Genomic DNA, 15,904 nt, shown 5'->3' with positions numbered 1-15,904 from the left:
ATACAGCACCCTGAAATTTCCATTTGAGAGAGTGTGACGGCATCCTCTAACATGATCTTCAAAGCTCCACCTGCTGGGATTCATATTTTCAGAGCAGCCTTCTATGAGTGTGATGGAGCTTCTAAAGTAAAACCCAATATGTAGGAGGACAAGAGAAAGCCAGTTAGCCTTGACAGAGAAAAGGGATGAGTGTTGACCATAGTATATTCTTCAAGGGTTCCAGAATTCCAATTTCTATATCACATGACGTTTTCTCCTATTTGGACTTAAAAAAAAACAAATGACAATAACAAGTGGACTCACCACTCTTCCCCAAACTACAAAAATAGTCCAGTGGTAAGCTATTTGCTATTTGCTTTGCTGTGCCAAAGGAAAGGAGAGGGTGTGTGAGAGACATCCCTTCTGGATCTTTGATGTCTCCTACCTAGAATGCTACCTATTGAGGGAAAAGTGCAAGTTCGTTCTCTCTCTCTCTCTCTCTCTCTCTCTCTCTCTCTCTCTCTCTCTCTCTCTCTCTCTCTCTCTCTCTCTCTCTGTGTGTGTGTGTGTGTGTGTGCGTGCTAGTACTGAAGCTAGAGCTGAGTAGAACTGAGGGCCTTTTTTTTTTTTTACCATCGGAGCCATGCCCAAATTTCTGGTTTTGCTGGTTAAATAGAAAGAAAAGTCTCCTGGAGATTTCTGCCCAGGCTGGCTTCCAACACTCAGATCTCAGTCTAGCTAGAATTATAGGCATGAGCTACCAGAAATCCCTCCCCCTCTTTTTTTTGTTGTTTTTTATGGTCAAAAATGACTGTCTTAAAATGTTTTTATACATTGTCAAGAAATTACTGATATAGGGCCGGGAGTTTGGCCTAGTGGTTAAAGTGTTTGCCTAGCATGCACGAAGACCCGGGTTCGATTCCTCGGTACCACATATATAGAAAAAAGCCAGAAGTGGTGCTGAGGCTCAAGTGGTAGAGCTCTAGCCTTGAGAAAGTCCAAGGACAGTGCTCAGGCCCTGAGCTCAAGCCCAGGACTGGCAAAAAAAAAAGAAATTACTGATATCATTGAAACAGCAACAAATAGAAATATTAGTATACAACTAGCTAACTAGGTGAATCTGCATACATTCATGTAGGTTTCATGTTGTTAAAAAGTTAACTTGTTGGGGCCAGGAGTTTGGCCTAATGGTAGAGTGCTTGCCTAGCATGTACAAAGAGCCAGGTTTGATTCCTTGCTGCCACATACACAGAAAAAAGCCGGAAGTGGTGCTGTGGCTCAAGTGATAGAGCTCTAGCCTTGAGGAAGTCCAGGGTCAATGCTCAGGCTCTGAGCTCAGGCCCAGGATTGGCAAAAAATGTTAACATGTCACCTGTAATCCTAACTACTCAGGAGGGTAAGATTTGAGGACAAAGGGTTGAAGCCAGATCAGGCAGATAAATTCAAGAGACTCTTATTTCAAATTAACCATCACAGAAGCTAGATGTGGAGGTATATGTAGCTCTGATAGAGAATTGGCTTTGAGTAGAAAAGAAAAAGGACAGCACACAGGTCTTGAGTTCAAGTCCCAGTACCAACACCAAACAAACAAATATAGATAAATGACTAAATAAAAGCAGTGTAGGTATTAAATATAGGCACAAATTAAGGAAATGAGCTTAGCTTTACTGGCCTGAGACCTAAAGAACATTTGCATACCTGTACTCCTAAAGAATCACATAAGCAACAAACAGGAAAGATGCAGTGTGTCTTGAATGAGAGGGAAATGGAGCCCTGGGTAAGTTCTCCTCCTCCGCAGGTACTTTACCTGAGGACTCTGATGTCTCCCACCGGTACTGGGGGGTGGAGTATAGATCGGTCTTGGCAGGGCCATTCTCTATGGGTAGACTGGGATGGATGGTATGATAGTCCACAGGATTGCCATTCACTGTCACCAGCAGGCCCTAGAAAGGAAGCCAGCAAACAGGACACCTGAGCCAAGAGCTGTGGGCTGCCTGCATGTCATAAACCCCGCCCCATGCTCACAAATATTCCAGTGATGAAGAAGTAAATAGAAGCTGGACAATTTAGGCAATTATCCAAATATTCTAATAGTGACTCTGATAATTCTCCCTAAAATTATGAGGGTTATTATTATTATTATTATTATTATTATTATTATTATTTACCAATACCAGGTTTGAACTAAGGACATAGAGCTTGCATTTCTGGTGCTCTACCACTTGAGCCATGCCTCAAGCCTAGATTTTTGTGCTGGATGTTTTGGAAATGGAGTCTCATGAATTTTTCTGCACAGGCTGGCTTCAAACTTTGGTCTTCTAGATCTCAGCCTCCCAAGTAACCAGAAGAAAAGGTATGTGCACCAGGCCTGTCCCTTTAATTCTGATCTCTCCTGAATGACAGTAATAAGATGCAGGCCTGGCCTTGCAGCACCTCTATTATGCATTGCACACTCTGCCTTACTGTGGTGTGATCTTGGGGGAAAGGACCGTAGTGATGTTTATACTTTCTTTAGCCTTAGCTTTCTGCACTCCTACTTATCTCTGTGCCCTTGAGGTCCACCAGATCATCCTGGCCCTCCATCCCAACTCCCATCCCCAATACTGGGGCTTGAACTCAGGGCTTGGACACTGTTCCTCTTTCGTTCAAGGCTAGTACTCTACCACTTGAGCTATAGCTCCACTTGTGGCTTTCTGATGGTTACTTGGAGACAGAAGTCTCATGGATGTTCCTGTTCTGTTTGGCTTTGACCTTGGATCCCTAGATCTCAGCCTCCTAAATAGCCAGGATTATAGACATGCAAATATTCCTTAGGTCTCAGGCTAGACTCTGTCTGGGATTTCTGCCTAACTGCAAGGTCTGGTCTACTGACTGCAGATACTTGGGATTTTCCCTAGTTTCTCTGGCATTATGTATTTTGATTTTAACATATACATAAGTAAATGCGCATGCAAGACTTTCTTTTTAAATTTTGTACTTATTAGTAGAGTCAGTACAAAATACATAAAACAGCCATATGTATTCTGTATGTTATACTCAGTGATAAATGAGGTATCACTTCTGCAAATAAAGTAATGGAAAAGCTTTGGCAATCTAGATTGTTAAATCAGACTCATAGGTGTTCCTTTTGTTTGTCATTTTCAAGTCACTTACATAAGCATAAATGGTAAGTCTAAGAATATACTAACATCAGATGGTTTGTAGTCATCTTGAGTCATGGATAAAAGCTGCAAAAAGCAATGCAAAACAGTATGTTATTAGGTAAGCAAAGAGCATTTTGAAGGTTTCTATACATCTATAAACTACTATCCATGCACCCACGCCAGCTGACTCCATGGTACGGTTCATTCTGCCATGCAAATGCAAAGGGTTCAATAACACCAGTTACATTTCACTGAAATCACTTCCCAGCATCTGAAGTTACCTTCAGTTATCACAGCAAATAAGCACCATAAGCCACATAGTTATCATGCTGCTGCACTGTCCAAGAATTTAATTCTATAGGATAAGCATTTTACTTTTATGTTCCCAGATATCTATCAGATAGGAGAAAGATTCCTAAGGCACTCACTTTTCAAGGTATAAAGGTTTCTTACTAGGATGAATGATTTATACTGAAGTCTGGGATATATTGATGTGTGTGTGTGTGTGTGTGTGTGTGTGTGTGTGCGCCAGTCCTAGGGCTTGACCTCAAGGTCTCATGCTTGCAGTTGGCCTTTTCACTCAGAGATGGCACTCTACCATTTGTGCAACTCTTCTATTCCTAGCTTTCTTGCCAGTTAATTGGAGATAAGAGTCTCTTGGAATTGTCTGCCTGGGCTAGCTTCAAACTACAATCCTCAGATCTCAACCTCCTGAGTAGCTAACAATATAGAAATGAACCAGCATCACTTGACTTGAGATTGTTTTATAATTTACATATTGTTGACAACAAAAAATTCTTATATGACTGTGCTTCTTTTAAACTCTTTTAATAAGAGGTGGTTTGGGATTCCCTAAAGTCATAATCAACACAGAAGGTATTTCTGCAACATTTTGCAGACAAGACTCATTTGCATTCTTAAAAATCACTCAGGGTCCTAAAGAGTCTTTTGTTAGGAGATGACCTACCACACCAGAAAACTAAAAGAGAGGCATTTAAAAATAAGTTAGTAATTCATTAAAAATAATCCTATTGTCATGTATTGATGATTTATGCCTGTAATCCTAGCTACTCAGGAAGGCTAAGATATGAAGAATATGGTTGGAAGTCAGTTGGAGCAGAAGAGTTTATGAGACTCTCATCTGCAATTAATCGCTGAAAAGCTGCAAATGATGCTGTGGCCAAGTGGTAGAGCAACAGCTTTGAGTGCAAACACTAAAAGACAGAATCCAGACCCTAAGTTCAAGCCTCAGTGTCGGTGCACATCCACATGCAGACATGTATGCTCGCATACGCGCACGTACACACACACACACACACACACACACACACACACACACACAAAATCCTATTATATGTTATAAAAAATTAATCCCACGTATATTCTTAAAAAACCCAACTACTGGCATTGCTTTATGCTTTTACATATTTTCTTAGGCTTACACAAGGCAAACAATCTGTGCTATGATCTGCTACAACACACCATTTTGATAATAAATGTGAAGCATGAGTGGTTTCAAAGAGAATGCTGTTAGAGATGGGAGGATATGTTAATCTTCTATCCAGACCATTTTGCTACGTCAAGAAACTCTACTAATGGTAGCGTTGTGAAGGGGAGATGCAGGTAGAATTGGAGATTCTACTGGAGCAGTTCCCATGATCCGTTAGAGTAAAATCTCCTGATCTCTTTTGTACCTTGAATGAATCTTTTACCTGTACCTTGTGCTCTCCGGTTTCCAGGTTGTTGGTTGGCTGAGCTACACAGACACCAGTGTTGACTGACACTTTTCATTACATAATATTTATTTTCATTTCTTCATTCATTTAGTTTGAGAGCATTGGGGTTTGAACTTAGGGCCTTGGACTTGCGAGGCAGGTGCTCTACCCTCTAAGCCATGCTTCTAGCCCTTTTTTGCTACTGTTTCTGAGCAGTTTCACATTTATTCCAGGCTGACCTGCATGATGATCACTTGTTTCCCATTTCCCATATAACTGTGGCAAGAGGGGCGGTCACCTTGCCCAGCTTTAACAATATTTTTTGTCAGTCCTGGGGCTTGAACTCAGGGCCTGAGCACTGCCCTTGTGTTTTCTCAAGGCTAGTGCTCTACCACTTGAGCCATAGCACTATTTCTGGCTTTTTCTACGTATGTGCTACTGAGCAATTGAATCTGAGTCTTTGTGCATGCTAGGAAAGCACTCTATCAGTAGCCAAACTCCTGGCCCATGCCCAGCTTTTATCGTTTAAGAGAGAGTCTCTTAAAGTTCTGCCTAACCTAGTCTTAAATCATAATCCTGATCTCAGGCTCTCGGGTGGTTAGGATTGCAGGCATAAGCCACCTTGCCTAATAACCCTATTATGTAATACTCTAATGACACATTAATATTTAGATATCATACAACATTAAACATGTACATTTGTTTACCAAACCATCATAAAAAGAGTTCATCAGAAGTTTTTAAATGTTAGGAAGTTTCCAGAGTCTCAATGATTTCTAAAATTCTGAGTAGACTCAAATGTTTAAACTTTATAATTTCATTAAGTACTAATCATCACTTTCCTTAAATTAATGGACTTGTTTCTTTTATTTTCAAATAATGATTGCTAAATAACCAGACTGGAAGAACTACATTTCTATCAACTGATCCTATAAGAAAAGTAGCTCTAGGCCTCAGTCTGCCTGGCCTCTTCTGTAGACAGCTGACACCAGTATGCTGTGTGGATATCTTTTGGTCACATCGAATATTCAAGGCATATCCTGTCCTTCCAACCTGACATGGAAGAAAAGCTGACAGTCATTAGCCACTACACGGATTGTGAGAAGTTCATTGCTTGACAATTTTCATTTTGTGGCAAGGCCTGCTACACTGCTAAGTTCCATGGCATGCATGATTCTCTGGGGTTACAAGCTTGCACTGTACCTGCTGTCCTGAAGGAGCTAGCAGAGGTTACACAATGTGTCTGTGTATCAGCCACAGAAAACATACAATAACAATGTGCTAGAAAGAATGGGGTCCACTTCTAAAGGACACATTACACAGGTACCATGGTACCATGGCTGAGGCAGGGAGTGAGTTATGTGTCTGTAATGGTAGAGGAGGACATGACTGACCCACCTTAGATTTGTCTGTTTGTCTGTCTGTCTATATGTCATCTATCTATTGTACTGATAACAAGGGCTTGAACTCTGGGGCCTTGCACTCTCAATCGGCTTTTTCACTCAGGCTAGTACTCTACTTCTGGATTTTTGGTGGTTAGAGATAAGTTTCAAAAGTTTCCTGCCTGGGCTAGCTTTGACTCACAATTCTCAGATCTCTGCAGTAGCTAGAATTACAGGCATAAGCCACCAGGTTCCTCTATTTTAAAAGTACACGTATGAACCTGAGTATTGCCACAGCCATGTGAGTCACATGCTCTGATGCCATTGTGGATTTTCTGGGGCAGGGGGTTTTTCAGGTCTTTATGATGTATGGAATCACTAACTGCATGGACAGGACAGAAACAGTTATATGGGCCTGAGCGGTTCAGCAAGATTGTTCTTATGAGGAAGCAGGTTTTCTTTTGCTTTCTGTGCATTCTTGGCAGTGAAGGGTTCCACTTATGACCACTACTTTGTGGTTAGAGTTGGTTAGCCCAACTGTGATTTATGATGCTCAGGCATCCCAGTTTTACTCACTATGGCCTTTGAATCCTCAGGCAAAGATTTCATCCCTTCTTTTTCCCCTTCCCCTTCCCTTTCCCCTTCCCCTTCCCTTCCCTTCCCTTCCCTTCCCCTCCCCTCATTTTCCCTCCCCTCCCCTCCCCTCCTTTCCCCTCCCCTCTCCTCTGTAGTGGGTTTTGCACTCAAAGCCTTGCACTTGTTAGCTTGATGCTTGACCACCTGAGCCATGCTTAAAGCCCTTTGGCTTTAGTTAATTTTTGAGAAGATCTTAAGTTAAAAAATTAATACACAGAGGGATTACAATGACAAGAGTCAGGTAATGAGTACATTTCCTTTCATACAGCATCTTCGGTTCCCTCAGTCTCCCCTCGTCCCTCCTTCCCACCTCCACTCATGAACTGTCTAGTTCACTTATATCAGTGTCTAGTGAGCGCCACTGCTGCATTTTTCACCCCTTTGTCCCCTTGAGTTCTCTACCCTCTTCCTACTCACCTGATGATATACACATGAATATACCTTCCATAAAGAAAAGAAGACAAACCCATCAAAAATAGAAATAGAGAGAGAGAAAGAGAGGGAGGGAGGGAGGGAGGGAGCGCCATTACTCCTTTACATTTGTCTCCTCTTCTGGTCTCACTATGTGTATCTAGAACCCTGCATAATTTGTCATATCCCAGTGTATTTTAGACATAACTTGAACTTATCAGAGAGAACATGTGCGGCTGTGGTTTCTTCTTCTTTTATTGTTTTTGCATTTTGGGGGGCATCAACTCATCTATTCTAGGGCATCAGGTCCCTTTCCATATCTTGGCTATTGTGAATAGTGTGGTAAGGAACATGGCTGTGCAGTCTCCTTTTCAGATCCTGACTCATGCTGTTCGGCTTAGATGTCCAGAGGTGGTTTGGCTGGGTCATAGGGAAGATTTATGTCTAGTTTTTTAATTAAAGAATTTATTAACATTTATTTTTACATCATATTTCAAATGATGTGTTTAACAAACAAGTATTCAAGAAGGGAATCTCTATATACAATCACTGGCACGTAGATTTTAGAACATAGTTAAAATTAAGCTGAGGGTTTGTATGTCATAGATACATATTAACCTATGTAATAAAACATTACATCTGGCCTGGAGTTTAGCCTAGTGGTAGAGTGCTTGCCTAGCATGCACGAGGACCCGGGTTCAATTCCTTATTACCACATATATGGAAAAAAGCCAGAAGTGGTGCTGAGGCTCAAGTGGTAGAGCTCTAGCCTTGAGAAAGTCCAAGGACAGTGCTCAGGCCCTGAGTTCATGGCCCAGGACTGACAAAAAACCCCATTATGTCTATAGAGTCATAAGTTTTTATATCTATGTAGTTGTGTTTATATTTCCAGTACCATGTCTATAGCATTGGGTATGCAAATATTGAGTCATCATTCTTGTACTGTTTGGATCTAATAGACACATATTAAGGATACCATGCACCTTTTGTTCCTTAGGTCTTGACTTATCTTATTCAACATGATTCTATGTCTAGTTTTTTGGAGGAACCTCCAGAAAGCTTTCCAGAGTGGTTGTACTAGTTTACATTCTCACCAACAGTGCAATAGGTTCCCTTTTCCACACCCATATCCTTGCCAACATTTGTTGTTTGAATTCACATTGGCCAATTTAACTGAGGTGAGATGGAGCCTCAGAGTTGTTTTTATTTGTAATTCCTATACAGTCAGGGATGATTAGCATTTCTTCATGTGTTTCTTTGCCATTCTTACCTCTTCTGAAAAGTCTCTCCTTAGTTCCCTTGCCCATTTACTGATTGGTTTATTAGGTCTGGGAAGAGTTATTTTCTTGAGCTTCTGGCATATATTGGATATTAGACTGACATATTATTGGTGAAGATCTTCTCTCACTCTGTTGACTGTCTTTCTAGTTTAATAACTAGTCTTTAACCATGCAGAAAATATTTATATTGGCAACTCTATCCTCTATCTGTTGTGCCCTGGGACTCTTTTCAAGAAGTTCTAATGTTTCTCTTTTTCTCTCTTGTTAGTGATTTTGAAGTTTTGGGTCTGACATCGAGTGTTTTTTTTTGGGGGGGGGGTTGGTCATGGGGCTTGAACTCTGGGCCTGGACATTGCCCCTGAGCTCTTCAGTTCAAGGTTACTGCCCTACCCCTTGAGGCACAGTGCTGCCTCTTGTTTTCTGATGGGAAAATGGAGATAAGAGTCTCCTGGACTTTCATGCCTGGGTTGGCTTTGAAGTGTGATTCAGCGATCTCAGCCTCCTGAGCAGCTAGGATTACAGGCATGAACCACCAGTGCCCGTCCCGATGTGGAGTCTTTGCTCCACTGTAAATTGATATTGGTGCATGGTGACAAGCAAGGATCCATTTTTGTTTTCTGCATACAGATGCCTACTTTTCCGCACACTAATTGTTGAGGAGGCTATTATTTTTCTACTGTATGTCTTTGGCTCCCTTATCAAATATCAGATAACTATAAGTATATGGTTTTATTTTCCGATTTTTCACCCAGGGCAGGCATTTTCCTACCCCAGTCTTCCTACCTATGCATTCAGTAGGATTACAGGCGTACATACCAGACCCAGCTAGATTTTAAGTATAGTTGTAGTCTCGAGAATATTATTCACCTCAGAGCTCTATAGGCCTCACTGGACAGGTTGGGCTACCCTTGGTTCTATCTATTATTTAATGGACTAAATGTGACAGCCTGAAACGTGGGGTGATGTAATCAAAGGGATTCCATAAACTGTCAAGTGTCACATCCCTCTCAATGTAGGACAGCCATGCTGGTGCCAGGGCTGAGTATCTTAGATAAACTCACCAATTACCATGTGAATCTTTGAATGGACTCCTGTGTTCTCTATGCCGGGAGCCCCTTGCTGATACCAGTAAGAATGCTAAGAGGACTTGTCCTCACAGCACTGCACGAGGCCATGTGAACACACAGGCTGGCCAGTGAATGATCAAGAAGGTAGAAAACACTGTTGTTACAGATGATGCAGACCTTGCAGGCCTTAGGACAATCCCAGTGTGAGGCCTTCACACAGTGATGGGTCCAGGTTCTGTTCAGCAAGACCTTGGTTCTCCCCTAAGTGGTTGTTGATTACTATGGAAGGGGCTCAACAGAGCAAACTCACTTGCCGAATGTATTTCAACTCTGATTTTCTTCTGGTGTCCACAGATTCCTTGCTTATTTGTTAATTTATGTTGGTGCTGAGATTTGAGCTTACTTGGCTTGCTTCCTCAGGCTGGTGCTCTATCATTTTAGCAATGCCTCCAACTTGGCTTTTTGCTGCTTAATTGGACATAAGGGACTCAGAGATTTTTCTGCCTGAGATGCCTTCAAGAAGAAATCCTCTGGATCTCGGCCTGCTAAGTAACTAGGATTAGAAGTGTGACTCATCCACTCTTGTTTTGCTTGTTTAAGTATGGTTTACTTCAAATATGAGATGTAGATATATTAAGAAGATTAATTTAAGGACTAAGAGGCTTCAGTTGAAGCAAGACCATACAGAATCACATTTGTTCAGGATTTCATTGGACAAGTCATTCCTATATTGTGACACCTAGCTGTGTAAATCAAACTGCGCCCTCATGTTAACAGCAGGGACACGTCAGCAGCTTGACAAAGCGCATACTCAACAGTAAAATACCAACATAGCAGCAGAAACTATTGATGGAGTACGTGGCTCCTGGGCTTACTTTTCTCTCATCAGTTGGATAATGGGCTGCATACCACAGGCCCCGCCTCCTTTCTGCTGTATTCTGATTAGAGCTGCAAGCCAGGGCTTGGTCCTCTTCCTTTGTCTTGTCAACCTGTACCTGAAACACAGAACCACAAGAACAGCTCTGCCTCCCAAAGCTCATCTGTGAGCAGGCAGCAGGGGATACCACGAGTGTGGGTTTTTTTTTATTACATATTGTCCAGTACTTGAGATAGACCCATATATGATAGCATATGACTTATGTTAAATATTTGTAGTGTCTCTCAGTACATTCTAAACAGAACTAGAAAATAATTACACAAATCATTTAGTTTAAAAACATTTTATGTGGGGTGTGTGTGTGTGTGTGTGTGTGTGTGTGTCTGTCTGTCTGTCTGTCTGTCTGTCTGTCTGTCTGTCTTGCTACTGAGACTTGACCTCAAGTCCTTGGCCGGTTGAGCACTAGTGCGTGAGTAGTACTTCCACTTCCAGCTTTTTGCCAGTTAACTGGAAATAAAAGTCGCTCTAATCTTTCTTCTTGGATTGGCAGAAAAATCAGATCCTTTGACCAGAACCTCCTAAGTAGCTAGGACACAGGAGTGAGACATTAGTGCCTAGCAGTGTTCCCTAGACTTTCGCCTGAACCACTCACATTCGGTGGCCTGTATTTTTTTCATTGAATGTACTAAGGTATCTGGGATCAGGATGTAATCAGCCTCTTCTATTTTCACATTACCTCAGCAAAAAAGTCCTACTTCCAGTCTACTTAGAATACAGATGAACTGAAATACTGATGCTGATGTGATGTCTGTGTTTCATGGACAGCTAGAGGTCTCTGCTTGTAACAAAGCTGTGGCCAGTGTGACTGCAGCCCAGATTGCTTTCCTGGTTCTCTCTGCTTGCCCTTGTTTCCTGGAAACCCCAGGTCTGGGATACCAGGCTATCACACAGACCTGGAGGGAGCAAAAGGATCTCACCAAACTACTGCTTTATCTGATGCCCAGAGAGAGCCAAAGACTCCGAGAACTATTCCTCACTTCCTTGGTTTCTGCCATGTATAAAACATTATTTAGAAGTAATTCAATCGTGTGTGTCAATTCTGTGTACATATTAGTCTATAGATACACATCAGTATCTACGTTCGTTGGTATGTTTGTGGAGGAAGCAAACATAATGAAAATGTTAAAAACATTTTTTTTTACCAAGAATAGGATATTTTATGAGAATTCGAGCACATGGCAATCCAAGGTGACCTTGCTGCTATTAAATGCTCTCTATGGTGGCCTCAAGGGAGATGACCCATCATCAAGGATGTAATCTATCCTTGCTAGTCGCCTTTGCCCTGCATGCCTGTTCATGCACTAGGAGAAATAACACGGAGAGGGAAAGCACATCCCTGTTTCTAGTGGCACACTGCCAAGCCTGGGTTGGGACATGCTTTTCTCTTGTAGGATGTGCCAATTTAACAACTGCAGGCCTTGTCTGTTGAGGTCATGCTATTTTAACACCTATATTATCATGAGACACAGCAAGGCCCCTGACTGAAGACTGGATTTGTGGATCTGGTACAGCATATGGTGTGAAGCCAAGTAAAAGTAGGAAATGAATCCAGGCTGGAAATGATACCCAAGGAGAGATTGGATTCAGCCAAGTACTGATGTGAGTAGCACCCTGGCAGTTGATGGGGGAAAAGCACAGTCCTCTCTGTAGTATCAACTTTCTCCCTTTACATGCCATTGATGCACCTCTGAGCTCCTCACAGTCATTTAGGAGAAGGAATAGAAGACTGAGCTGTTTACTACCGAAAGAGGAGAAGTTTCCCCTCAAAAACCCCAAGTCCTTGTTGCCAATACTGTAGGCAGGGAGCTTCCTTACCCCTCTGCCTCACAGCTAGGCAAGGCACCCCCAAAGCTGGCCTTGCACTACAGGGTCCTCAGGGGATGAGAGCTCTGGACAAGATTTGGAAACTCCAATCATTGTAGTAATAGAGGTTGCACGGTCTCTCAAGACTAAGTTTTGCTGTCAAATTAGGCTATAAGCTGGTTTGTATCATTTAGTGTGAGATTTTAGAAAATACCTGTCACACCTTTCTTTCCTTGTTTGTAAAACAAACCTAATACATTTCAGAGGAATTTAGCATACTGAGATAATGTATATAAACAACACGACACTTGGAGCGTACCAAGGGCTCAGTCCAAATGAACCTACTCTCCTGCTCACCATCCACCACTCATAGTGCACACAGGGGTGAAAGAAATCTGCTCTTTCACACTCAGTCCGCTTTGCAACTTTGTGTATTGATTGCTGTGTGTGTGTGTGTGTGTGAACTCAGGGCCTGGGCTCCGTCCTTTAGCTTTTTTTTTTTCTTTTTAGTTCAAGGCTGGCACTCTGCCACTTGAGCCACAGTTTGACTTCTGGCTTTTTGTAGCTTAATGGGAGACAAGAATCTCACATGTTCTTTCTGCCCAGGGTGGATTCGAACCATGATCCTCATATCTCAGTCTCCTGAGTTGCTAGGATTAGAATTAGAAGCATGAGGGCCAGGAGTTTGGCCTAGTGGTAGAGTGCTTGCCTAGCATGCACGAAGACCCGGGTTCAATTCCTTGGTGCCACATACATAGAAAAAAGCCAGAAGTGGTGCTGTGGCTCAAGTGGTAGAGCCCTAGCCTTGAGAAAACCCAAGGACAGTGCTCAGGCCCTGAGTTCAAGGCCCAGGATTGGCAAAACAAAAAAGAATTAGAAGCATGAGCTACCAGAGTGTAGCTTTCCTTGGCAGAATTATGATACCACCACCAGAACGTGCGCATCAGGAGGGACTAGAGTATTGACTAGTCAGTGGGCTAGAGGGATGCAACTCTTTACCCAGAGATTTAAGGTTACTTTGCAGACAAGATCACAGAGAGTGTTTGGGCCTTACAAGGGGTTCCTGTAGCCAGATGCGGATCAGCGTGGCCAGCGTGTAGTACATCACCAGCAGCAGGATGGGGTTGGCATGGTGATACCAGGACAGGTCAGGGTTCACTATGATCTTCCACGTGCTGGAGCAGTCTGTTTGGATCACTGACTTGATACCAAACAACCTGTGAGCAAATAAAGAGAAGGCCTGAAAGCTGCTACAAACTCTATGATTCATGATAGCCCCAATCTATAACTATATACAGATATTTGCAATATGTATATAATATATACATCCTTGTCACATGTAAACATATATCCAACATTAACATCCACACTAACCAAATGAGCTCTATAGTGATTCAGAAATTCAGCACCGGAGGCTCATGCCTATAATCCTAGCTACTCAGCAGGCTGAGATTGGACAATCACAATTCAATGTAAGCCTGAGCAGGAAAGCCGGTGAAACTCTCCAATTAACTAATGGTCAAAGAGCAGGAAGTGGCTCGAGTGAGAGTTCCTGCCTTGAGAAGAAAAGCCAAGGGACAGCACTCAGGCCCTGAGTTCAAGGCTCAGTACTAGCATAAAAACTTCACAAAATTAGCTTCTACTAGTTTTTTTTTTAAATAAAGAAATTTATATTTTGGTCACCACCAGCTCCATTATGAAAGTGCCAAGTATGTGGTAACATGTTACCAGTCCAACTAAATGAACAAATATTTTGTTTCTGGCTGGACTTAGCATTAGCTGTTCAGCTAGTGTTGATATTATGGGGCAAATATTGAAGTTGGACATAGTTCTACAAATGAACCACAAAAGGCAAATATTATATGGTAAAATTTCTATGATATATTGCTGTTAAATTTTATTTATGGGAAAATTGATTTTTTCCCCAAAGCTTTGTCCCTCATCATTTTGAAAGATGAGTTTATGAGATTTGTTAAACTTTGAAAGGATTTCTTTTTAATGCTAGTAGACTATTTCTAATTACATAGTAGAGAACTGTATAAAATATGATTGGTGTATAAAATGTGTAAATTTGTAAAATGTGATGAATTTAGAAATTTATTTGCTTATATTCCTGCCTACTTTGGAGGCAGAGAGCTGAGGATCAAGGTTTAAAGCCAGTCTGGGCAGAAAAGTCTGTGAGACTTTTTTTTTTTTCATCTCCAATTAACCACCAAAAAGTTGAAAGTGGTGCTGTGGCTCAAGTGGTAGACTGCCAGTTTAAGCAATAAAAGTTAAGGAGAAGGAGGAGCCCTGAGTTTAAACTTTATAACAAGTATATATACATAGAAACACACACACACACACACATGCTAAATAAACACATTTCACAGAGATTTTTCATAGTTGCTTGTAAATTGAACTCTATACCTTCTGAACTGGTTTTAACATTTCTATACAAACATTGAAGAACCTACATTTTGTACTACAAGATGTGGACCTAAGAAACATGTCAAGAAGCTGTAGAATTGTCCTCTACAAAGATTACTCTCTCTGTGTTTCTCTTTCTATCTCTGTTTCTGCATCTTTGCTTCTGTCTCTCTCTGTCTCTCTCTCTCAAGAGACTATATACTGTAGAAAGAATCTGTATTTAAGCAGAGGAATTTATACTTGGACTCTCATATTGTTTGTGTTGTTACAATTCGAGGTCCCTTCAGTATATAACTGTTAGGTTTACTTTGTTATTTACTTTCTAGGGTGTGTTGCATTTAGAAAGAACAGTGATTCTCATGTCAACCCTTACAAACTCCCTCCCACGGCCTGTTGACCACATGATGTGATGGCTAGCCTGAGGGGAGAAGAAGAGCCAGGAGGTATTTTCCCAGTGAATGTGGAAGGGGGGGCACAGGAACATGTTGTCAGGAAGAAAGTGTGATCTGGGGCAGTTAGTAGATGAGTAGATGAGAGGGGAGAAATGAGAAATGTTGAGGGATTGGTGTTTTTTTTTTCATCCCATGAGCCTGAGCAGGGGAAAAGACTCAAAGGCTGGAGATAGATGGAAAATGGTTTTCACTGTGTATTAACAAACCTTATTCTATGTTGACAATATCCACATGATTGCTAAAATGTTTACAGTGGTACAAGTCTGGCATTCAAACTGTTTTAATAAAAATGGAGTCAGCCTTCTTATTTATGAATCCACACTCATGGATCCAACCAATATAAAATTTTCAGACAAAACTGTGTCTCTACTGAACATGTACAAACTTGTATTCTATAATAAATACCTACATAAGACAGGCTAACATTTATCTATGAACCATCTATCTCCTATTAGTTATAAGAAATAATCTAGGGATGATTTCAAGTGGGACATTACATGCAAACATCAGGTCATTTTTATAACAGGAACTTGAGTATCCATATATTCATATTCACACTGCCTCCTGGAACTATCCTTCTGCGCCTCCAGAGGGACAACTGTACCTGTAATTTTTTTAAATTTATTTTTTATTGTTATTATAAAGATGATATACAGAGGCGTTAAAGTTACATAAGTCAGGTAGTGAGTA

The 15,904-nt window shown here is 41.4% G+C and overlaps 1 protein-coding gene across 1 annotated transcript in view; it reads right to left on the bottom strand.

The window, feature by feature from the left end:
• The window catches only part of LOC150039894 (piezo-type mechanosensitive ion channel component 2-like), a 172,189-nt gene that overhangs the window by 102,758 nt on the left and 53,527 nt on the right, over window positions 1-15,904 (bottom strand). Inside the window, 4 exon segments of the mRNA XM_090327524.1 lie at window positions 1,787-1,922; window positions 3,168-3,206; window positions 10,489-10,608; window positions 13,408-13,570. Of these exon segments, the coding sequence (XP_090183650.1) occupies window positions 1,787-1,922; window positions 3,168-3,206; window positions 10,489-10,608; window positions 13,408-13,570 (458 nt within the window).

The sequence above is a fragment of the Megascapheus bottae genome, unplaced genomic scaffold, assembly GCF_031878675.1.
Source record: "Megascapheus bottae isolate mThoBot1 unplaced genomic scaffold, mThoBot2.hap1 HAP1_SCAFFOLD_208, whole genome shotgun sequence".
In the NCBI taxonomy this organism is placed as follows: Eukaryota; Metazoa; Chordata; class Mammalia; order Rodentia; family Geomyidae; genus Megascapheus; species Megascapheus bottae.
The sequence above is the reverse complement of the archived record's forward strand: the minus strand, read 5'-3'. Positions and strand labels throughout refer to the sequence as shown.